Genomic DNA, 25,498 nt, shown 5'->3' on the forward strand with positions numbered 1-25,498 from the left:
CTTTACACGCCTCTGCGACATCACTGTCGCCCCATGGCCGATAAACCAAGATAGTTTGATCATGTATGCTTGAAGAATTAGGATTTGCTACCTGAATGAGTGGCAAAGCGTCACAGTCGCTTCCATTATTCATTTCAATTCCATTCAACTCTTCAAACGGATACAATTGTCCAGAACAATTTGCTTTGCTCCTCGTACGCGAAGAGACACAATCAGCGGCAATCTGATTTGCCATCTCAGGTTGTAATCCTCGTATTCCTCCAGTAGGGGTCATAAGCGCTCCATTCTGCTGGTCTGCCCAACAGACATTTGGAGTCATCACCTGGGGGGCCCACGCAGGGGGGCCCACCCGCCCCACAGGGGTTGAACAAATGGCGTCCTCCCCCTTCTTCAGCTCCGCGGAGGAGGAGGGGGGTCGTGGCGCCTCGACGGGGCAGCCCCCCGCCTCTCCCCCTCGCCTCCCGTGGGGGAGCCCTGGGGATTGAAACAATGGCCGCTCTCCATTTTCCACCAACTTTACATTGGGACGTGCAACAGACGAAGCCACAGTTTCATCGTCAGAGCCCACTTTGGAAGACATTGCAACTATCGCTTTCTCCTCTTTTTTCATCCGTTTGGCTTCCATTTCTCTCTCTCTGATTTTTGCTTGCGCAATCCAAGCTTCGCAGGCAATTATCTCGGCACGTATCTTTCCAAGAGATTTTTTCATCGCGGATGCTTCTTGAAGTTTCAATAGAAACAAAACTTCCTTCAGAGGCTGGAGTTGTAAAGAACCAGAGAACGTACTACAGTCCATCCATTTCTTGCAATAAAGTTCGCTACCTGGGAACTTTTTGGACATAAACTCTACGTCCCTATGAATTGGGGTCTTTTTAGAAAAAATAGCACCCATTTTCACGATTGCAACAACAAATTCCTTCTTCAGCTATCACAAGAAAGGAAGCACACCTCGCGATGTTGATTCAAACCCAAGAACAAAGGGCGTGATTCGCGCCAATCCTCAGCCAGGATGCGCGTTCACGCACACACACAAGGAATGCTCTTACGCACACACACACACACCACACACACCAACGGCTCAAATGACTTCGCCCCCACCCTTTTTTCTCCGAGACAAAGAACTTTCTCTGAGCCACGATGCTAGCATAGACAAACCAAGTTAAAAATGTATTTTTGATCTTATTTCTTTCCTCTCGACTCAGTACAATGGCAGCTGCCCTAAAACACTTCCGCTCTACAGACTAAAAGCGGTCCACCACACAAACTGAATCCCAGCTATCACCACCTTGTGAACAATATTCTTTCGCTGGAAAACTTCCGATTCACATTTCGGCGTGTGGATATTGCGTGCACCTTAATATGCACTCCTCCACCGGCACACGTATTCTCATTTGGCCACCTTGCCTAACGAAAATCGCTTCACACCGGTCCGTACGTGAGTCAAGTGGAAAAGAGACTCTCTGGCCAGGAGGTCTCACAATGCATTCAAACAATGGCTGCTAGCTAGCGCGCTACTTACTTAGTGAACTTTTGAATGTTGCCGTGTAGTCCTTCAGCCAGAACGCGAGGAGCCCAACTGCCACCAGAAAGTTGTGATTCTTTCTGTCTCTCGCGTGGAGGATTTTCCGCGAACAGGCTTCAGTGAAGAACGAAAAAAAACTTCGTTTCTTCCGTAGGTTGTCCCAATCAAAGCGCAGATTTGACGCGCATCTCAATGCGGGTCTCCCGTCGAAAAAATCATAAAACGGGTCAATCGCCAAGAGCTTCTTTAGCTCCCGTCTCGCTTTGACTGGTCACCCAGGTTGTGGTCCTCGAGCAAAGACTGGTCGACGTAGCACGGGTTTTTCGGCACCAATTAATGTCCGATTAAAACTTCGTTTGTCTTTCCTGGTTCGCGCATTGTCTGGAGTTCACTTGATAAAAATATCAGCAAGTACAATAGATGGTGGACAAACATCTACTTTATTCTAATGAGGCAGAGAAAGCACTTCTCCTCTCGGTGGGACGGAGACATGAGCACAAAGAAAGCAAGAGAAGGCAAGAGCAAGAACGAGCTCCCGCTCCAAGTTTTTAAACATACAGAGTGGCGATCTGTTGTCCAATCAGTTGCGAACAAGTCGACCTTTCCCGTCCAATCGGTTACGAGCAATTCAGTGTTGGGCGGGTCTTAGATTGAAGTTGGAGCCGCTGCTTTTTTCCTTCCACGGCTATTGTACTAATAAGACTGATAGTTTTATTTAACTAAATTAGACTGAAATTAAACGTGCACAATTCATAATATATACTAAGCTAAACATGAAAAAACATATGTTTACTAATATAAACATGAAATAACGTAATATGTTTACTAATGTGCATAAACACTCTATCAGATTCCATTTTGGTTTTGTCGAAACGCGCTCCAGGAAATACAATAATGAACATTAGCCTTATTTGAGAGAGCTTTAACATTTTCCACATTGCAGTGGAGTGGAAAAAAGTGTCAAAAGTGGAAAAGAGTCTAACTATTGCAGGGTGTAAATGAGAGGGTTATTGAGTGGTGCTTTATCATCTTTAATACCGCCTTGACTGCTAAATGTGCACCCTCTGACATGTGCTTTCTCTGTTCCTGTTATAATGAGATTCCACGTGTCTCTTATCAGCTCTTTCCATTTTGAACCAATTCAGCTTTGGTGACATCACTCGCTTTACTTCAAAAAGAAGAAAGACAGTGCGGGGTGGGGGGCTCATGTAATTGCATTTTGATATTTGCTTAAACTGCATTATTGTAATTACTTTATTTTAGGAGAAGTCGCTGGTTCGCGTCCCGGTCTGGCCTCCCTGTGTGGAGTTTGCATGTTCTCCCCGGTCCCGCGTGGGTTTTCTCCGGGTCCTCCGGTTTCCTCCCACACTCCAAAAACATGCATGGCAGGCAGATTGGCCACTCCAAATTGTCCCAAGGTGTGAGTGTGAGAGTGACTGATGTATGTCTTTGTCTGCACTGCGATTGGCTGGCAACCAATTCAGGGTGTCCCCCGCCTAGTGCCCGAAGACTACTGAGATAGGCTCCAGCACCCCCCGCGACCCCAATGAGGAATAAGCGGTACGGAAAATGGATGGATGGATGTGTGCATTTTTTTTTGCTTTTCAACTCTTTTCAACTTTAAGCGAATTATGTGGTGTTGTATTGTTTTTACCCAGGGAATGAGTCAAAGAGGACAATGATGATCCTAATGCGAGCAACATTATTTTTTCCCTGCTGGGGTGAGGAAAGCGAGTCAGGGGGATTTAGTTAATTCCCTACATTGCTTTATGTGAGCAGTTGAAAAAAAATAATTAAACTCTCTTGGGCCCAACTGAGGATGTCAAAATCCGCCTTCCACTATTGCAGGTAATTCCTCCCAAACTCTTTGCCCCCGCAGAATTAGGACGTAGGCTTTGCAGCGTCAAGACCTACAGTGCAAGCTTCTTCAACGGCTCTTTCATTAAGCTGTCTGTGCCCCACAAACAATGGCCTGACATCAACATTACACAGTAAATGCCTCTCTCTGGGGAAAAGGAAATCTGTTCTGTCACCAAAGCAAACGTACAATGGATCTTTTCACACACTCCGGTAAGAGAAATGCACCTGTGGCACTTTCCTGACACCATATTTAATGCTAGTTAGCGACTTTGTGTAAGTCATGTGTGTTGCGCTAACTAAACACCGGTTCCTGTTTGGTGGTTGTAATTATGAAGATACTTGCTAACTAACTCCAACAAAGAGCATTCACTCTGAGTGTAAGCTGTGTGGGACATCAACAAGAAAGAAAATGTTAAATAAAAAATGGTGGTCCAGTTTTGTCTGCTTTTAAAATGTATTTTCTAAATGTCATAGCTGTCCTGTCCATGTCATTTTGCTGTCCTGTTTAACCCACATACTGCAGAAGGCGGGCTTCATTTGCATTTAGGTACACAAATCCTTTTTGTTTAAAATACAATTGTTGCGATTTTCTTCAGCACTATACAACGTGTTTATTTATTGATTTATTTTTGGTCACTCAAATCTGTGATTAATTTTTTGGGAGAACTCAAGTACCCATAAATTCTTTTGCGGTAACATTTCCATCCCATTTATGGGTTCAAATTGTTTAGATGTTCAGATGTTTTGCAATGAATATTTTTTATTTCTGTTTTTCATTTTAAAAGTTAAAGTTGGAATACAGCATACAGTATCAGTAGTCTGAGTTTAGGGGGAAGCAATGAAAAAAAAAATCAATGCCGGTGTCTAAGTCATCATAGGCTTGATCTTTGTCTTAACGTAAAATGGAAAAAGGAAAAGTACAAGGCCATACCCTCATTATTATTTTATGGTATTTTTGGATTAGAAGAGGGATGTCTTCGGAATATTAAATTGTTAGGAATTCAGAGCTACTGAGTCACCTCTTGTCATGAAATACAGTTTTTTTCCGAGTAATACGCAGAAAAAACCATTCTATCAAATCAACATAATTTAACAATTTTAATTATAGGTTAAGAAATCGCTAATTATAATTCATTGGGTGTGCTCCCATTATAGTCACCTACCGTGGTTTGACGCCATCTCTCAGTTACGAGTTCTTTGTTAATATAATTGCTCATCATCAAGACATAAGCATCTGTAAGACTGAAAAAAAATGACTTTGGCACTTGACAGAATACATACTATCAATGAATTTAATTTTGGACACTCCTATTTTTCTTAAAATAAAATCTTTATTCATGTGCTCTAATAAACATGCACTTTTCTAGATTTCTGCAACATATAGTCCAAGTTAACTGTCCAAAATGATTTAATTTTCACGTGGGTTTACACGTGCGTGTATTTTCAGAACTCAATGCCAAACATCACACTCCATAAAACATTTCCATCGGAGAGAATCGCTATGAAAAGGCACCGATGTTTGTTTTATTCACGAGAGTACAAAAAGGGCACTGTGACTTGGAATCAGACCTTCCCTGGCAGGGCCCCAAGGCAGGGCAAAATGAAGTCGGGGTCCTCTCCTGTACTCTGTGTCTAACACCTTAATAAAGACTCTGGAGCTGAAACTGTACTTAGTGGCCCACTTCAAGGTATTGATATTGTAAATGTTGATATCTGGTGTTGCAATTTTTGCCTCTCGTATCAACCAAAAGAATGCCCCAGCGATTGGACTGGACTGCGTTTTGGTCACTAAATGAATATTATTAAAAATATAATTACCTTCTTGAATGGGTGTGGGGGGTGAGGGGGCTTATTTCGTTATTTTGTGTGACTACCAGTTGATCATCATACCAACACACAAGCTTCTTGACACCAGTAAACATTTTATCCCAAGGGAAATATGTGAATGAAACCACCTTGACTGAATCACCATCAGCCCTGGCTCGGAGCATCAGCATTTAACAATTTTCAACGTTCCCTTCATCTCCAACAGGACTATGAGACATAATAAGATATGATAAGGAAAGACAAGACAAGACAAGACAAGGGGATAAACAATCATCTCATTTCCACCTGTACTAAATAAAATACTACATTGGCAAATTAAAGTGTTGCAGAGCAGTATAAACAATGACTTACATGCACCGAGTGCATTCAACCGTATCGGTCATTTCTATAATCCTTATATTATCGTAGACTTTGAAAAATGGATTCAAAAGTTTCAGAGTTGCATGCAATTTGATCAAATTCCACTGTTTTCGATGCGCCACACACCAAAAAATAAATAAACATACATGCACGGAAATAATATGGGGCAGTGCAGTGCAATGTGTAAAAAACAACAACAGTGACACAATTTCCTTCAGTACAATGGTTAAAGGTCATTTGCCAACCATACTGTGTCTCTTCCACGTGTCTTGATTGTACTCAAACATTCATTGAACAAGGATGTTTATGTCCAATGTGAAGGAATTTGATTTGATTTTGGAAACGTGGCTTTACTGTGGCGTGCCGCAAACAGTGCCCCAACGTCCTTGTTTTCATCACACATTAAATAAAAATGGCAATTAAGTGAGAATTTTTTTGTCGGCATATCTTCTTTGTATAAAACAAAGACAATGCAAAATGCCTTACTTTGAAAGAGCACACTTCGTGTCATGCACTGAAAGCTCAGCCATCACCCTGGAGAAATCCAGAAGAAGATAACACACGTTTGGATCCTCTCGGTTGTCTGCTTCAATATCCAAGATGTCAGAATTTTGGGGAGAGGTGAGGGGTCCTCAGCCTTCAGTGACAGCTCAGTAGAAACAGCACTCCGAGCCATGGTGTCCATCCATATACATAGCATGATCTTAACAAGTGACAGTATACTGTACTGTGGCAAGAATAAACTGCACCCCTCCATCCATTCTCGATACGGCTTATCCTCATTTGGGTTGCGTGGGAGCTCGAACCTATCCTGGCTGATTTGAGTGAGAGGTAAGGGAATAGTCCCCATCCAAATGCAAGTAACTTCGAGACTGTGACTTCAAAGTCTTCATTTCACCTCACAAGCTCAGATTCATACCTCAAACATCAGACGTGATCACTACAATGCAACAACCATGTGTCAAACCTTGCTAAGCTTAGAGCTAAAATATTCCAATTGCAAACATTTTCCATTTTTCATTGTTCATGTTTAGTCGAGGCTGTGAAGCCACGACTAGTAATGTTTCCCCTCTCCTCTCAGTTCAGGTCAGACACTATGAGGGACCCGGACAAATTGGATGTGATGCTGAAATCCAAAAGCAGCAATTTCCAGTGATTCCTTCTGATGATGAAATGTCAAGGCGGGGGCCGTAGCACAAACACAATATTAATATCACACCATCATTCCATTTATACTGCTGATCTTGTTGAGGCTCTTGGGGAAACCAAAGCCACTCCCAGCTGATTGAATGTGTTATACAATCAATTTCACCCAAAAGTCTCAACAGTGAAGTTGTTTTTCCTCATCTTAATTTACTCACTGTATTAACTTAATCATTGTAAAATTTCGACGTGTGAATTTGAACCCAAAGCTGATATACACTGGAAGTCATGACTTATTATAACAAAAGTGTGGATGGAAGAATGGAAACAAATAGAGACACACATTTATCCGACTATTTGGCACATAATCAAGGAGTGCTTCATTGTTCTGCTTGACGTTGCTATTGGCAAAAAATGGATTTGTACATAATTACAGATGAGTGAACTTGGCTGACTTCATGCGGCACTCTTGATGATGTCTCACGACACGCTGATGTGCCACATCCCCTGATTGGAAATTACCGATTCACCGTGTGGCTGGTCTGCATATATTTAAGAACGGCAATATAGTCAGTGCTTAATGGTAAAATAACGACTTTTATATTGACAGTTTCACACTTAGCAGATGCATATCTGGGAAATAAAGGTGTCCTTTACTTACCTCACTGATAATGATTACTAGCCTGATGCACTCTCATTTTCTTCTCAGAGGCACTAAAACCTTCAGACAGCTAATTTGATAAAAGACGGTGGAACAAAGCTGTCAATGTCGTGGTGGCTCGATGTCAAAATCAAGTTCACTAAAATGAAACTTTCAGGTAATGCTTTAGGTTATAATTCATGAGCGACGGAATTTTCTTTATGGATAACCGCGTCTCAAATCAAAACCCTTTTCATCGTTTATGACTTATATATTTTTTTTTTACGATTGTCAAGTAACTCGTTCAAATAAGATAAGACGAAGCCTTTTATTAACTATTATTATTATTATTATTATTATTATTATTATTATTATTATTATTATTATTATTATTATTACTATTATTATTATTATTATTATTATTGATATCTGATACAAATGAAGTAATTGTACTCATGGTCATTTGTTTTTTTTTTCAGTAGCTATGCTTAGCCAAAATGTTTGCTAACTTGTGAAGGAACACATTAGTGGGGGGAAGATATGGATTGAGAAGACCTCGAGCAAGCTCATACAAAAACAGTCTTGCCATCGATAAATGCTTGATGGAGTCCACCAAAATCATTTTTTCATTTTGCATTTTTACTTTTAATGAAACCTAAAAAGAGTTACAGCACATTTTTTGGAGGAAAAAAAAAACCTTTTCATTAATTCTATTACCAGCCCTGCGATCGGCTGGTGGATTTCCCACGCTGACTGCCATGAGGGCGATTGGGATAGCATCCCACACCTTCCATGACCGTTGTGAGGATAAAGGGCATCAGAAAATGGATAACTAATTAAATGAAGTGAACATTTACTGTAGCTAATTAATCGTTTGTGAATTTTATTTTAAAATACCAACAACATGTGAGACCTTTCTAAAATATTTGTTTTGGCCAGCTTTCTGAAGAAATCAGTCTCCCCAATTGCACAAAAAACAGCTCTGAAGCAACAGTTTGGAAACATGTCTGTCTCTGGTCTCTTATTTTTCATGTCATCCTCCTGCCCCGTTACATTAATAGGAAGCAGGAAATGCTTTCGCTTAAAGGCTGCAACAACTGCCATTCCCACATTATTAAAGTCTGTCGCTATCACAGAAACAGTTGTACAAACAGTTGCCATGTAAACAAAACAGCAGTTTTTCACGATCGGAGGTCGCACTTCTAATCACAAAATGGCTTGTAGGGCTTAGGAATAAGGTGGATACGTATACAGAATGAGAGTAACACCACTGTGGAATGTTTGAAAAAAGGTGCACTTATGATTATCCATTTATTGTGTGATCTGCTTACCCTGGCGTACAAATGAGTGTTATGAGTACTGGTTTACAATTGATAGGACCAGAATATATTGTATAGTGGCTTCAACTCAGCACGGAATTTTCCTTAACACAATCACTTGTTTGTCTTGCAGTGTAGTTGATACAAGAGCAAAGATCCACTGCCTTTTGTAAATTTGTGTGCCCGTGCGTGTGTGTGTGTTTGTGCGTGTGTTTTTTTTCTCTGCTGGGACAACGATTTTGTCCCAGCCTTACCCAAATCAAGATCAAAGTAAAATGTATTCTTCATGAGGCAAGTCGGAACAGAACCTTTTCAGTAAAATTGATTTGTGATTCATTTTTGTTGTGATTAACTAGCCAGTACTGGGTTCTTCATCATTTCTTATTTGTGTTCGTGTATACTATGTATATCATCATGGAAATATCAAATGAACAAATTAATACAGTTATATGTATTTAGTGATTTGTACTTTAACGTTCTTTTCCATTTAACGTCACTATTTTTGGATTTTTCAAAATCGCAGAATTTTCACATTTACCGTTCAAACACTAAGTAGAGACGAGCGGTGAGGCACCAGCCAGCTGAGCCTCACCATGGATTGCGCAATCACAATGCTATCTGTGCTGGCTTGCTCTGCAGTGAGACTCCATTGCTCTCCCTCTGCACATCGCGATTAAAGTGTTCAAAAGCTTTTAGTATATGTAACTATATATATAACTCTAACTAAATTTCTCAAGTTTAGCTGGTGTATATAATGTACAGTCACTGTACATTATAAACACTGTACAACAGTGTTTATTTTATTTTAATCAAAACTGTGTGCCTAGTTGAGGCACACAGTTGTCCTTCCTCATGACAAGGGGCGCTGGTGATTAGAGATTCTTCTTGCAACTCCTCGGCTGCAGAATAATAGAATTAGTGACAGCAAGCTACAGTAAACAGTTAGCAAGTTAAGTGCAACCATCAAGTCATTTTTTCGTGTTGCTTGGCCTTATTTTCAGAATGGTGGATTACATATCTAAATTGAAAGAATTTTCTAAACTGGACTTTCAATCGAAGCAGGAGATAATTAAAGGAAGACCAACACCGGACTGTATAGCTCACAAACGGTGAGGGATGAATGTAAATCTCCTGGACAGCTTCTCAGCTTTTTGGCCAAGAATGATCTCATTGAAACTATTCCTGAAGCGACGAAGTTGCTCCAGCTCGTGCTCACTGTTCCAGCTACGACAGCATCAGTGGAGCGGTCATTCTCAACACAAAAGACTGAAAATATACAGTCGGAACAGGACGGATCAAGGACAACTTTCTTCACTGGCAGTGATCTCCATTGAGACAGAGAGACTTGGACTTCATTTATAAGTACAGGTAACACGATAATACACATTTTTCTATGCTACAGTTTGTATACAGTATATAAAGAATGCAGACATGACATTTTAAACAAAACACGTTAACTGTCGCCAATCAAATGGTGAATAAGCTACTCTGTGGAGTTCATGTTTGTAAATCTGACTGTGATGACGTCAGTGCATCACCAGCCATGAACTTCACCGCACGTCACTGGTGCATATCACCATTCTGTCACGGTTTGCAAGGTGGTGATGGCGGGTTCGGATCCCAAAAAGCAGGCAGGAGGGAGCAGGAGGTTGTTTGACAAATTGTATTAAAATAAAGGTCAGCAGTCACAAAATGTAAAACATCAAAATGATCTAAATGGAAAAAATACAAAGTAGCAAAAGAAAACCAAGTGTAAAAGCCCGCCAAGGTTAAACAAACACGTACACGATGCATGCAGCAACCAAGCAGCAAACAAACAATGAATCGGCACCGGATGATCGTGCCAGGTGTCCTTTGAAGTGTCATTGATTTTAACGACCAGCACCTGCGAGGCTGCCGGCAGGGCTGACGTCGCTACCCGCTGGTCGCCAATCTGATCGGGACGACCAGCACCTGTGCAGGTGCAGGCGGGGCCGACAGCGCCCCCCGTTGGTCGCCAACCAGATCATGACACATTCCTTTTTTGTCTCAGAGAGCACACAGGATGAGGAAATAGTGAAGAGCCATCTCCGGCTGTGTGAATTTATCTTAATTACTAAAAATATGAAAATTTAATTTGGTTATGCAGCTCTACAGGGACACAGTTAAATAAAACAAGATCATATGGCTTCAGCGAACCTCCTTTGCTTCCAAACAAATTTACACTTTGCATTGTGTGGGTTTTTGAAAATGATTTCGGCTTCAAATAGACATTGTGAGTACAGGATATAATAATAATAATAATAATAATAATAATAATAATAATAATAATAATAATTCTTATCATCATCATGATGAATATTAATACTTATATTTTAATTATTTTCAGTGGAAAAATATAAATGCCATACAAATAACACCTAGTTGTTTTGATTAAAGCCCCGAGATTGTGCAATCATTTTCTTTTCCTCCCTGTGTTGCTTTGTGTTCAGTAAATGATACAACTTCCGGATAGAGTTGAGGTTCTTTATTAGAACGGTTGTGTTGGTTGGAGGGAGAAGGAAATTGACGTGTGCATCTCGTAGGCTCTCATCAGACTGACTTGCAGCGGCGCACATGCTCATTTGGTCTAAAGAGTTTGATGTTTCTCTTTATTTGGAAGTAGGTTCGTTGTCAGATCTCCCAGGCAGGTGACGCGCAGAGCTTGATCGTGGCGTGGAGTCGAGCAAGTCGTGCCGTGATGTCCGTCCGACGCCCGGCGTGAGCCGGGCGTAAGTCCGAGATGAGTCTGAGATGACTCTGCCCCGTGGTTCGCCCGATCTCTCTGTCCCGCGACAGCTCCTTTTATACAATTTTCAAGCGTGTGCTATGCGTCAGGGTGAGACGCACATCAAGGAGATCAAGGAATTGAAAGACATGAAAGGGTTGAAAAGTGCACTTCAAAATAATACACACGTGTGACGCAACAGGTCTATAGCCAGGCCTCACTAGTTGAACATGCAAATATGATTTGCTCATATCATTACACTCCCTATCAAAGGTCTATTGTTAAAAGGCAGCATACTTTGAATCCTGCCTAGCTCTCCAAATCCTGATTGGAGAGGCGTTTTATACCACCGCAACGCATTGACCTAACCTATGATTCACTCTGCTATGCACAAAAAAGATTCTGGCCTTGAAAAAAAAAACGGTACACCTGCCATCTGACATTTTTAAAACGGCACATCCTGAGATCCTGTGGTCACACCAAATGTCACATGCACGGAGGGGTTGCTGGAACTAAAGTGACATGGGGTTGAGTTGTTCATTTCAAAACACACAAATAGTTTTTTTTTCTCTGTCCAATGTAGACTTGACAGCAGATGGGAGTGGTATTAAAGCCCCACAACAGTTGGGTAATGCGGTGTGAATAAATAATGCTTGAATAAAGCCTTTTAAGCACATTGTAACCATTCATTTTCCTGACCACTTATCATGTTCTGCTTCATAAACAAAATATTTGTCCTTTCAACCCACAGAAGATACATTGGTGCAGTTTGTATTGCATTGGTGGTCTCAATGGTCACGCTGAACACAAACCTGTGTCTTTCTCGTTAGGTGCTTGTAGCTACCTATGGTTGTAATTCCAATTCCTTGTGTATTCCAATGAGCTCCTTCAGCCACTTGGGTCTTATCCACTTTTTTCTTGTCATCTTGACAGTTGTTTGGATTTGAGTTTCCTGGTCTTGTAGTTTTCTAACGAGAAATGTGTAAATCAGAACATCTTGTTGAATGGGATGTATTGTTCACATCACCCAACGTGGGGATTTGAGAGGTTAAGGCACAACTGTGCACTCCTTAGGCTGCACCAGCGAGTGAGCGTTTTGGCTGGCTGCTGTGTCTAAACACGCCTCGGAGTCACTCTAAAGTCTGTAATCATTTTCTTCATCGCACACACAGATACGACCATTTGTCAAAGATACGACAGTTCTGACATTTTCATCTTAAGAGAGTAAAGCATGAAAGCAAGTAATGACTCATATTCTTCAATTTAATTATTCAGAAAGCCATTGACAATTTAAAGAGGGAGGACAATATTTGTGACTTTGAAAAGCACACATCATCAGCTCGAATCTAAACCTCTCCTGAAATGTGCCAAATTAAGGACGGGGCGCGTTTGTCAGTGAGAAATCTTTTGTTCTGAGGATCACAAACATACTTGGTCATGATTTTTTTGTTTTCCCACAAATAACCATTTATTCTTCACAAATGTACTGAAAATTACAGTTCAATAAAAGTACACATCAAGGTCAGAGAACACAGATACATGTAGCTAGAAGTTACTACTCAGTGCATGGCACATTCTCGGGGAGACGACCCATTGTGAGTCTTTGGCTCATTGCCTCTGGAGTGGTAAAGGCAAAAAGAGTGAAATATTAAATGTTGAAAAGTTGGCCAGCCAACTTGAGCTGTATATTCCAAAATGTAGACGAGTAAATTAACCTGCTACCATGAGTGACAAACAATAGTCAAAGTTTGGTAGTTGTTGTAGATATACACTATTTTTATTCTTTTTTTTCTGTGATAAGCCCGGAATGCACTGTACGATTTGCACCATCTCAGATGGAAAATGCAACCAAATCTCAACAAAATCATTCCACACCCCCTTGACTTTACAATCACAGATGGTAAACAAAACATGACAAACACTCCATGAAATGATATTATTGTCATAGCCACTATCATCAACAGAAACTGCATGTGTAACTCACTTTGAGCTACATTTTAAAATTGGACACACTTTCTCTTATTTCTTTTATTCATTTTGTTTCCAAATGAATGTGAGCACAATGTTTTGGCTCAAAGTTACAACCAACCAACTGTTGTGGACCCATACTAATGATGCAATGACACTGCATGAATGCCCTGAAAATCATTCAGTTGTAGCCATGATTCAACGGATGTTCCAGTGTGACCATTCCGAAAGTGATTAAGCAAAGACTGCAAAAGCCATTCAGTGTGGAATAGGCATCAGTCAATTCAGTGACTACTGACTCTTGTGAGTGCCCTGGCCTTGCCAGGGCGAAATGATTTTTTATCAAAAGCTCACACATCAGTAAACCGTACCCTCACCAGAAATAAAACTCAGATAAGTAAACATCAAATGAACAATCATCAAACAAATTACCAGTGCCATTGTTACCTTCAAATTAAAACTGGATAATGCATGCCATGTTGTTGTGTTGACATTTCCACTGCCTGAGCTTTTCAAAGCAAATCTGTATGTGTGTGTTTGTTTGGGTTTGTGTGCATGTGCGTATGTGTGCTCATTGAAATATCATTGAAGGAACGCCGCTCAGTTGTATTTTTGAGGCTTTATCATTCTGCTGCTGCTGCTGCCGCCGCTTTGCACTTGGTCCTCGCTGTCGTCTGGGCGCTTTCCAGTGCTTTTCAAGCTCTCGGGCTGCCCTTGGCTTCTTCGCTGTGAGGTTCAAAAGATAAACATGAATAATAAACGAAATAGCCATGGCCATATTTCATTGACGGCCATACCGCCATCTATGATTTGACAAATAGGTATGGCTAATGCTCATTAATACCTCAGAAATGATGCATTGAAAAAAACATTTCCAAGGCTCCTTTGAAAAAAATGCACACTTTTACTTGACAAGGGCCTCACATTGATTGCTGTACATTCCTGATATATGGAGGAAGACTAATATGCGCTATATAACTCCCACATATTCACTTACATGCTTGTTGTTTGGAAATCACCTTACTTGATAACACCCGACGTGATGCTAGGTGAGATGCATTTTCTTGGTTATGGCAAAGACCTACCAACACCAGAATTCATCCTTTTCTTTTTTTATTTTATTTTGGAATACCAAAGAGTGAATGAGAAATGTATAATGCATGACATCAACCACCATTTGGGATGAAAGCGCCCTCCCTTCTTTGATGAACGGCACTTGCAGTCACATCAGTCAGATCGCTATTGAGCAGAATGTCGTTTATGCAACATAAAGGATTGTTGTTTCCTCAACAATACGTCTGTGTAAGCTCTCAGTCGTACAGGAGTGGTCCTTCGATGAGAAGGTTCCTTCAGCCGTCATCTGTACAAATTTTATATATATATATATATATATATATATATATATATATATATATATATATATATATATATATATATATATATATATATATATATATATATATACATTTATACAATCATACATCATATACAAATTTAAATTTGTACAGATGACAGCTGAAGAAACCTTCTCATCGATTTCCTCAACAATGTAATGTATGCCCTTATATTCAATTTTCATTGCGATTCGGAATATTTATTCACTTTTTACATATTTTGGCATCACATTTCTGAGCAGAAGAGTACACGCAGAAACCAATCAACATTTCTCAAAGCAAAACACCCATAATATGCTTGTCAATGTCGCTTATGGGAATGGCTTTATACTTGTGGTTGCAAATGATTTATTCACACACCAACTCACCAAAACAAAGCATGACTTTAAACAAAATACAACAGCTATAAAAATTTCACACAGCGGGGAAAATTCAAAGCACACATACCTGTACAGGGTACAGTCTTATTTCAAATTAAATCAATCGATCAAATAAAAATAACTTTAAATATTTTGATCATTAATAAACCTGCAAAAGTTATACAGAACTTCAAATACAGATACAGATTAACAAGGAACAATCTTGGTTTTGAATAAGTTTTCCTTTTTGTTCTTTCTTTTCCTTTCGACTTTTCCCTTCAGGGTTCGTCACAGTAAATCAGTGTCCTCCATCTAACCCGGTTTTGTGCATGATCTTATCTCACACCAGCTACATTCATGTCCTCTTGGACAACATCCATAAACCTTTGTTTATGTCTTCCTTTCAGTCTCCTGCCTGGCAGTTCAAGGTTTATTCAGATATAGTCACTCTCTCTCCTCTAGACATGTCCAAACATCTTTATCAGACCTCTCTGACTTTTTCTCCCAAACCGCTAATATGAATTGTCGCTCTAATATACTCATCCCTGATCCTATCCAACCTGGTCACTCCCAAGATAAACCTCAACATCTTCATCTCTGCTACCTCCAGATCTGCTTCCTGTCTTTTCTTCTGTGGCACTGTCTCCAGTCCAAACATCGTGGCTGGTCTCACCACCGTTTTATACACCTTTCCTTTCATCCTAGCTCAAACCCTTCTATCACACATCACACCTGAGAACTCTTTTGTTGTGTACAATATATAGTCAGTCCAAACAGGTTCTGGATGTGTTAAATCACACGGAACACAGTCAGATACACTGTGGGTCAAAGAAACGAACCGGACACAAGGAAAATAGACAGGTGAATACTAAATGGAAAACTAAACTCACTCATGGTATCAAAAAAAGACACATTTGTGCATCCTGTTTTCTGATTTAAACGATAGATAATAAACATACTCCAAGCATTATTTAAGTTGTCACATCTCGTCGCCGCCCGGGGCGCGCCCCGCCCCTCCTGTCACCTCCTCCGCTGCTCCATGGAGACGGTTCCTCCCATCATCACGCACCTGGGTTCCCACAGCCGGTTGTCATTCCCTTGATTGTGCCTTCTGACTATATATACCGATCGCGCAATACCGTCTTTGTCGGAGTATTCTGAAAGCCACCATTACTACTTCCATGCCGTCAGGTCTGCCGTCACCGATCTCTCACTTACCTCTCCCTGCTGTTATTTTTGCATGCGTGCCTCAGTAAAGACTTTTTGTTCACGAGTATCTGTCTCGCCGTGTATTTTGGATCCAACCTCCCCGCTTTCCTTTCATCACTCGAGCCCTGCCCTCAAGCCTCGAGTGCCGTGACATAAGTATTATGGGAAAACAGAATTCTCCACTATTTACAAAACACCCGTAGGCATTATGAGAAATCCAAAATCAACTTCTTACAAGGCAATATTCATTGGGGTTATATGAATCTGACAAACCAATTCAGTTCGTTGTACGAAGTTCATCCCGTCTACTTGATATCTAATTTAAAGCAGATTATTTGCTTACAGACAGTGTAGGTGTTCAAATACCTGACATGTTTCGGCGTCTTACTCTGACGAAGGCGGAAGTAGACGCCGAAACATGTCAGGTATTTGAACACCTACACTGTCTGTAAGTAAATAATCTGCTTTAAATTAAACTAATTCAGTATTGATGCAGCATTTAAATTAGCATGTTTAACCCACCCTGATTTACAATTGGAAAATGCAAGTTTCTTCCATCCATCTATGGAAATGTTAAGGGTCATCAATAAACTCAAGAAACAAGAAGAAGGAGAGGAGGGAGGTGCTCGGTGGAAAAGAGAGAAATGGAACGCCAAGAGTATAGAACTAAGAGTAGGAACTTTGAATGTAGGAACAATGACAGGTAAAGGTAGAGAGCTGGTTGACATGATGCAGAGAACGTCTGTGTAAGCTCTCAGTCGTACAGGAGTGGTCCATCGATGAGAAGGTTTCTTCAGCCGTCATCTGTACAAAAGTGAAGGTTTCGGACGTTTCGCCTCCTATCCAAGAGGCTTCGTCAGCGAACTAAAGTCTGACTGGTCGTATCGGCCCCATTTATATATCCCTAATGTCCAGACATGGTGGCGCCGGACACAGCTATGATAGGTCCCTACTCTCAGGGACGCCGGACACAGCTATGATAGGTCCCTACTCTCAGGGACTACTCTTGGATAGGAGGGGAAACGTCCGAAACCTTCACTTTTGTACAGATGACGGCTGAAGAAACCTTCTCATCGATGATGCAGAGAAGGAAGGTAGACATACTGTGTGTCCAGGAGACCAGGTGGAAAGAGAGCAAGGCTAGAAGCTTAGGGTCAGGGTTTAAGTTGTTCTACCATGGTGAAGACAGAAAGAGAAATGGAATTGTGTTTATCTTAAAAGAGGAGTTTGTTAGGAATGTATTAGAAGTAAAAAGAGTATCAGATAGAATGACAAGTCTGAAGCTAGAAATTGAAGGCGTGATGTTCAATGTTGTTTGTGGGTATCCCCCACAAGTAGGATGTGAGCTGGCGGAGAGGGAGAAATTTTGGTGAAGTCATACAGAACATCCCGAGAAGTGAGAGGGTTGTAATTGGTGGAGACTTCAATTGACATGTTGGCGCAGGAAACAAAGATGATGAGGAGGTGATGGGCAGGTTTGGACTCCAGATGAGGAACGCTGAAGGACAGATGGTGGTTGACTTTGCTAAGAGAATGGACATGGCTATTGTGAATACTTTCTTTCAGAAGAGACGGGTACATAGGGTGACCTATAAAAATGGAGGCAGAAGTACACAGGTAGACTACATTTTGTGTCAGCGGCGCCATCTAAAGGACATCAGTGACTTCAAAGTAGTGGTAGTGTGTAGGATGAAGCTGGCAGTGAGGAAGATGAAGAAAGCAAAGGCTGAAGTGAGGACAAAATGGTGGAAGTTGAAAAAGGAAGAGTGTTGCATAAAATTTAGGAAGGAGGTAAGACAAGCACTGGGTGGGCAAGAGGTCCTTCCAGATGACTGGCAAACTACACCAAACATAATCAGAGACACAGGTCGGAAAGTACTTGGTGTATCGAGTGGGAGAAAGGTAGATAAGGAGACTTGGTGGTGGAATGGGGAGGTGCAGGAGTGTATACAGAGAAAGAGGTTAGCAAAGAAGAAGTGGGACACTGAGAGGACGGACGAGAGTAGACAGCAGTACAAGGAGATGCAGTGCACGGTTAAAGTAAAGGTGGCGAAGGGCAAACAAATGGCCTATGATGACTTGTATGCTCGGCTGGACAGCAAGGAAGGCGAGACTGATCTTTACAGGCTGGCGAAACAGAGAGACAAAGATGGTAAGGACCTGTACCAAATTCGGGTGATTAAGGATAGAGATGGCAATGTATTAACAGGTGCCAGTAGTGGGATGGCAAGATGGAAAGAGTACTTTGAAGAATTGATGAATGAGGAAAATGACAAGGAACAAAGAGTAGAAGACGTGAGTGTTGTGGACCAAGACGTAGCAAACATTAGCAAGGATGAAGTGAGGAGGGCGCTGAAGAGGATGAAGGGGGGAAAGGCACTCGGGCCTGATGATTTACCAATCGAGGTATGGAAGTGTCTTGGAGAGGTGGCGGTGGTGTTCTTGACTGGTTTATTCAACAAGATCTTAGATGGTGAACAGATGCCTGAAGAATGGAGATGAAGTGTACTCTTGCCCATTTTTAAGAACAAAGGAGATGTGCAGAGTTGTACTAACTACAGAGGAATAAAGTTGATGAGCCATACAATGAAACTCTGAGAAAGAGTAATTGAAGCTAGACTAAGAGCAGAAGTGAACATTTGTGAGCAGCAGTATGGCTTCATGCCAAAAAAGAGTATGACAGATGCAGTGTTTGCTTTAAGAATGCTGATAGAGAAGTACAGAGAAGGTCAGAAGGAATTGCATTGTGTCTTTGTAGATCTGGAGAAAGCGTAGGACAGGGTGCCTAGAGAAGAGCTGTGATATTGCATGAGGAAGTCTGGAGTGACAGAAAAGTATGTCAGAGCTGTGCAAGACATGTATCATGACTATAAGACAGTTGTGAGGTGTGCTGTCGGTGTGACTGAGGAATTCAAGGTGGAGGTGGGACACCAGGGGTCAGCTCTGAGCCCCTTCTTCTTTGCTATGGTGATGGACAGGCTGACAGACAATGTTAGACAAGAATCTCCTTGGACCATGATGTTTGCATATGACATTGTGATCTGTAGCGAGAACGGGGAGCAGTTGGCGGAGAAACTAGAGATGTGGCGATATGCCCTGGAAAGAAGAGGAATGAAGATCAGTCGCAGCAAGACGGAATATATGTGTGTGAATGAGAGGGATCCAAGTGCAAGAGTGATGCTACAGGGGGAAGAGATAAAGAAGGTGGAGGATTTTAAGTACTTTGGGTCAACTGTCCACAGCGATGGAGAGTGTGGAAAAGAGGTGAAGAAGCGTGTCCAGGCATGCTGGAGCGGCTGGAGAAAAACGCCAGGTGTGATGTGTGATAGAAGGGTTTCAGCTAGGATGAAAGGAAAAATGTATAAAACAGTGGTGAGACCAGCCATGATGTTTGGACTGGAGACAGTGCCACTGAACAAAAGACAGGAAGCATAGCTGGAGGTAGCAGAGCTGAAGATGTTGTGGTTTTCTTTGGGAGTGACCAGGTTGGATAGGATCAGGAATGAGTACATCAGAGGGACAACTCATATTAGAGGCTTTGGAGAGAAAGTCAGAGAAGCCAGACTGAGATGGTTTGGACATGTCCAGAGGAGAGAGAGTGACTATATCGGCAGAAGGATGCTGAGCCTTGAACTGCCAGGCAGGAGACCGAGAGGAAGACCGAAGAGGAGGTTTATGGATGTGGTCAAAGAGGACATGAAGGTAGCTGGTGTGAGATAAGATCATGCACAAAACCGGGTTAGATGGAGGACATTGATTCGCTGTGGCGACCCCTGAAGGGAAAAGCCGAAAGGAAAAGAAGAAGAAGAAGATTGTTTCCTTCACATCTTTGCCTCGGGTTCTGTCTTTTAATGGCACAATATCAAGGAGTTCTTTTTTGATCACACAATCCTTTGTCACAGACCGTGCAAATATTGCCAACTGAGGCTTGTCTTGTATGTCACAACTTTCATCCAATGCCACACTAAAATACTTACATGCTTGAAGCTCAGAGTGCAGCGGTGATTCAATAGCGGTGCTAATGTCTGAAATTCTGCGTTCAACAGTGTGGCGGGACAGTTGGACACCTGCTACCATTTGTTTTAGTTTAGTTTAGGAGACAAGATTTCAACAGCGTCACTGAGGCATTTTTTAATAAACTCCCCTTCGTTGTATGGCTTTTTGATGCAAGCGTTACGGTCTCTGGGTGCTTTGTAAATTTTCGGAAAAAAAATATCTGGGGTATGTCTCTGATTATGTTCGGTGTAGTTTTTAAAGTGACCAACTTGTGCTTGCGAAGTTCAGTCCCTTTGGGGAATTCTTGGTCGATGTTCACGTGGAGTGAGCTGAAGTGGCGCTGAAGATTTGACGCTTTGAAATGCGCCAATGACGCCTGACATAAGGCAGAATGGCTTGCCCTTACCCTCAACAAAAAAATCAAAACTCTCCCACTCTTTTAAAAACGTCCTGTGTTCGTCTTCATATTTTCGTTTTGCTGTGCATTTTTTCCCTGCCATTTTTAGAGTCAACTTGACGCAAATGAATTGTTTACGTCGTAAACAATTTGTGTCGAGTCTCTGACTGGTTGGCCACCCTTGGTTTACGACATAAATGATTGATTTTCATCTTAACGTCACATGGTCAGCTTAATACCATAATTTCATGACTCTGAGGTGCACTTAAAAGTCTTCACGAGTCTCAGGCGCCCTTAAAAGTCTTAAATTTTCTCCAAAATGTGCAGTGCGCGCTATGGTTGCGAAATTATGGTACATAGAGGATGAATGGCAGCGCCAGCACCAAATATTTTTTATGCTTGTCATGTGGACGCCCCTTAAGCCGGACCCTTAAGAGCCGCATGAAATCAGCCAAAGAGCAGCATGCGGCTCGGGAGCCGTGGGTTGACCAAGCCTGGTCTATAGTTTTCTGAATTATAATTTAAGGCTAACTAGTGCAAGTCCAGGCCAATCCTATTGCGTATAAGCAAATAACCTCAAATATTCCCTTTGCTGACACAAGGAATCTTATTGAAATCTCCTCAGCGAGCTGTCAAACTATTGAGGTTAAACCACAATGCGTGAGAACTGGCTCATGAGATTGTCCTTATGAAAGGTATGTGCAAATCGAAGAGGACATTCATGTTACATCGAACGAGCCAGACGCTGCTTTTGTGTGTGTGTGTGTGTGTGTGTGTGTGTGTGTGTGTGTGTGTGTGTGTGTGTGTGTGTGTGTGTGTGTGTGTGTGTGTGTGCGTGTGTGTGTGGCTCCCAGCTCCCAACAATTTTGCTCTGCAAAGTATTTGTACTTATGAGTTGGCAACACACGTTCTGGCTGAACATGAGAAGGCATAATAGAAGTAGCACCCGGATACGAATATTGGATAATGTAATGTAGAAAGCCGACTGCAAATCAAGACTGATTTTGGTAGTAATGCTTTTTTTCCAAAAAAGTTCTTTTTCAAGTATTACCGATCCAGTACTCAATCCAATAGTCTGTACAAATACACCTCTGTCTGCTGAGGCTCACAAAATTACCAAATTTCCAATCATAGTTTGAATTGGATTGGATTTGCCTTTATTAGTCTCACAGTGGAGAAATTTACATTTCACAGCAGCAAAGTGATGAAAGGAATGAAAGTAGAAAAACAAAATACATGAGCTGCTTCATCAAGAATACATATTTGTGTTTTATTTATTAATTGCAAAGTCAGAATTACAATGTATTGAAGTTCAATCACACACGTGCTGTGAGTATTCACTCTTGAAGACACCTTTCTGTCTTTACAGACTCCACACTTTCAATTTTAGACACTTGTTTATTTTTTTCATAGGCTGGGTTAAGGGAGGCTGGGTCACTGAATGAGGTAAAACCTGATTCAGTTCATCTTTAACCCCAAAAATGAAAGATTAATTCTTACTTGAAGCAGGAACGTTTACATGAAGTGGGAGGAATTCTGATGTTTCAGCACGCAAAGCAAATCATGCGTGTCATTATTTCCCATCTCCAAGGGTGATATATACCTATAAACTGGTAGGCTTGGCACCAACACTGGCACTATAACCAACGGCATCATTAAACTGCCGACCAACGAGCCACCACATTATGACTGCTTGCACAAAATAATCCAATCCAAAACCAATAAAATATCTTGATCAAATATTCTGTACACCACTGCAAACCACAACAGCAACAATACACATATTGTTAACCACCTTAACACTTTGCTAAATACCTCTATGACAAACTCTTTGTCTCCATGTGGCATTGGATTTGAGAAAGCAGAGTCTGCGAACACCTCCACTGGAAATTGCACTCTAAATCATGACTGACTACGGATATTTCACACTGGACTTCAGGCAGCACCTTCCTCACCCGGCATCCACCAAACCCTTCAACCTTGATTCTTGAATAATAAGCACACTTAATTTTCATCGAACAATAGGACCTTGGAATACTGGCCAACACTCCAGTCATTATTCTCTATGGCCCAGTTGAGACATTTCTTGCTATGACCGCAAGGCAGATGTAGCCCACCTTCTGGATGCAATGCAATCTTTTTGGAAGCTGTGATTCCCATACCATTTCACTCTTTCTGGATATCTGACAAGTCTTGTCACCTCCCGGATTGACTAATGCCATTCACTTCTCTTTAGTGTCCCTCAGAAACTTCTCTACAAACTTCAACTCGTCCAGAATTCTTCAGCCCGGATCATCACCAGAACCTTATCATTTCACCACACCACCCCCGTCCTCCAAGAGCTCCACTGGCTCCCGGTCAAATATAGAATCGACTTTAAAAATCTTCTTTATCCATTTAAAACTATCCAGAATCTTGCCCCCATACCTATCTGACCGTCTTCAAATTGTCATTCCCTCTCGTTCCCTCAGATCCTCTTCCTCGCTCCACCTCTGTGTGCGTGCCCCCCCTGCCCATCTCAGCACGATGGTTGACAGAGCCTTCAGATGCTCTGCCTCCAAACTTTGGAACTCACTTCCTCACTTCCAACATTCGTAACATTGATTCTGTTCCCACCTTCAAGTCCCATTTCAAAACCGAACTATTTAAAATGGCATTTTCTGTGTAGCTCTCTCTCTCTTGTTTCTATTTAGAATTGTATTTTATTTATTGCATTCTATTTGTAATTGAATTTTATTCATTATAGTACATATGCTTGTCTGTGACTGTAAAGTCTCCTTGAGAGCTTTGAAAGGCGCTTAAAATGCAATGTAATGTATTCTTATTCTTATTCTTATTCTTATTCTTATTGTTGTTGTGGTTATTGTTATTATTATTATTATTGAATGTTCTGTTTGATAATTTGCTGAAGCCTTCGGTCATCTCTCTTACCGGTAGGTCCTGCCACATTCCGTCAACTGAACATTCTGTTGATATCCTTGTACAGAGCCTCGCGTGAACAGCAATGTTCCTTTGCTATGAACTTCTGGCTGACCCATCCCAGGAAGGGTATCAATAATTGGCTTCAGGGCAGTCGTTAAATTTGCAGTCGTCTTTATGTTGCGCCAAACTAAGACAATTCAATCAACCTGGAGCAATTTAATCTGTGCAGGTGCTTTAGGTTTAGTAAATGATTAATGTGAAACATGGAGGCTGAAATTGTGTAAAAAGATCACATTTGAATTTGTTTTAAATCTATAATCTATAAATGTCAGTTTTTGAATGGAATTATTGAAATAAATGTTTTCCCATGATATACAAATATTTTGTGAAGTGTTTACATTGCCTCTGTTTCAAATTGGGTTCTTTGAAAAACAGGCATTCGGATTTAATTTCAAAAGAAAAGCAGAAAAATAAGCCATCTGCCATACAGATGAGCAGTCAGAGCAAGAACTGCCTTCTCAGCATACCACCACACTATCACAAGTCCTGCCCAACATCTATCCCTCCATTTTCTAATTCGCTTATCCAGAGCAGGGTTGCAGACATGATGGTTCCTATCTCAGCTATATTTGAGCAGTAGGCGGGGACATCCTGAAGTGGTTGCCAGCTATTTGCAGGGCACACATAAACCAACAACCATTCAAACTCACAGTCATACTAAAGGGCAATTTAGACTGTCCCTTAACCTATCACACATGTTTATGGAACGAGGGAGGACACCCGGAGAAAATCCACGCAGGCACAAAAAGAACATGAAACCCCCACACAGGAAGGCAGAAGCTGGAATAGAACCCATAACCACTGCAGTGCGATGCAGAAGTGCTCATCTGTTGACCAAAGTTTTTTTTTTCTAAATTATAGTCTGAAAATATTTTATTCATTTATTCCTAGCAATCTATTTTCTTCTTACAATTTCTCTTAGATGCTCTGCTTCCATCATATGCATGGTGATGCTTGAGGTATTTAATTATTCATTTTGTCCAATCCGATTACAGCCTCTGCAAAATCAATCTAATCTGTTCAATGAATTCAGAATCAGTAGTGCTTGCTGCTTATTTTGTCTTCCTACTATATAATGTAATGTCAGATTATTTTCTGCAATCAAAACACACCTGTAATGCACATTAATACATGTAATAATCAGCATGTTGACATTATATTGTATTCTATTTTTGCATTTGTCATGCTATTTGATAAATAATGAAATTCTAAATTTCTTTATAGATAATGTACAACATGCAGCACAGTTGCAGTGCTCTTATATTGTGATTTTGTAGAGTACATATACAATCGATATTTTTGAAATGGTAGTAGTGGCGCAGTGTGACACGAAAAAAAAATATTTGTATTTGCCATTTGTTCAGCTGATAACAGAAATTGTCAAATTGTTACAATAATAAATTGGATTTGTCCTGAAATGTTGAACTCTCGAGCTTTTGAAGTGGTTTAGTGGTCATTATTGTTTCGCCATTAACATGCTGCAAATGTCCAAGTTAGCGCTTGAGACACTGCAGAATGTCCTATTTCAGAAAATACAATTAAAAACAAATCAATGAGAAGTAAACGGTCCTTATCTGAGAACCACAGATAATCACAAAAGTCTTGTCATCAATTTAAAATATGGGAGGAAACCAGGGGACCCAGTGAAACATTATACAAATATTATTTCAATTATTTACAACACTTTTATCAGGTGTGTTATACTCATTTTTGTTCAGTCTATCTAAAGAGAGGTGGATTAAGTTGAGTTCTCACTGAAACCCAGCAGCTGAGGAA

At 41.0% G+C, this 25,498-nt stretch overlaps 1 protein-coding gene across 5 annotated transcripts in view; it reads right to left on the reverse strand.

Annotated features, from left to right (window-relative positions):
* Nucleotides 1-11,135: 11,135 nt before the first annotated feature.
* Nucleotides 11,136-25,498, reverse strand: part of LOC148900454 (leucine zipper protein 2-like) — a 160,011-nt gene continuing 145,648 nt past the window's right edge. For 2 of the 5 annotated variants that reach the window (XM_088992200.1, XM_088992204.1), the window contains exon 11: nucleotides 11,137-14,111. In XM_088992200.1, the coding sequence (XP_088848326.1) occupies nucleotides 13,986-14,111 (126 nt within the window). In that variant the 3' untranslated portion in view covers nucleotides 11,137-13,985. Of the gene's footprint in view, nucleotides 14,112-25,498 lie in introns of all 5 variants that reach the window. The other 3 variants (XM_088992199.1, XM_088992203.1, XM_088992205.1) reach the window with 3 other exon arrangements.

The sequence above is a fragment of the Hippocampus bargibanti genome, linkage group LG03, assembly GCF_051943395.1.
Source record: "Hippocampus bargibanti isolate YZ-2025 linkage group LG03, ASM5194339v1, whole genome shotgun sequence".
In the NCBI taxonomy this organism is placed as follows: Eukaryota; Metazoa; Chordata; class Actinopteri; order Syngnathiformes; family Syngnathidae; genus Hippocampus; species Hippocampus bargibanti.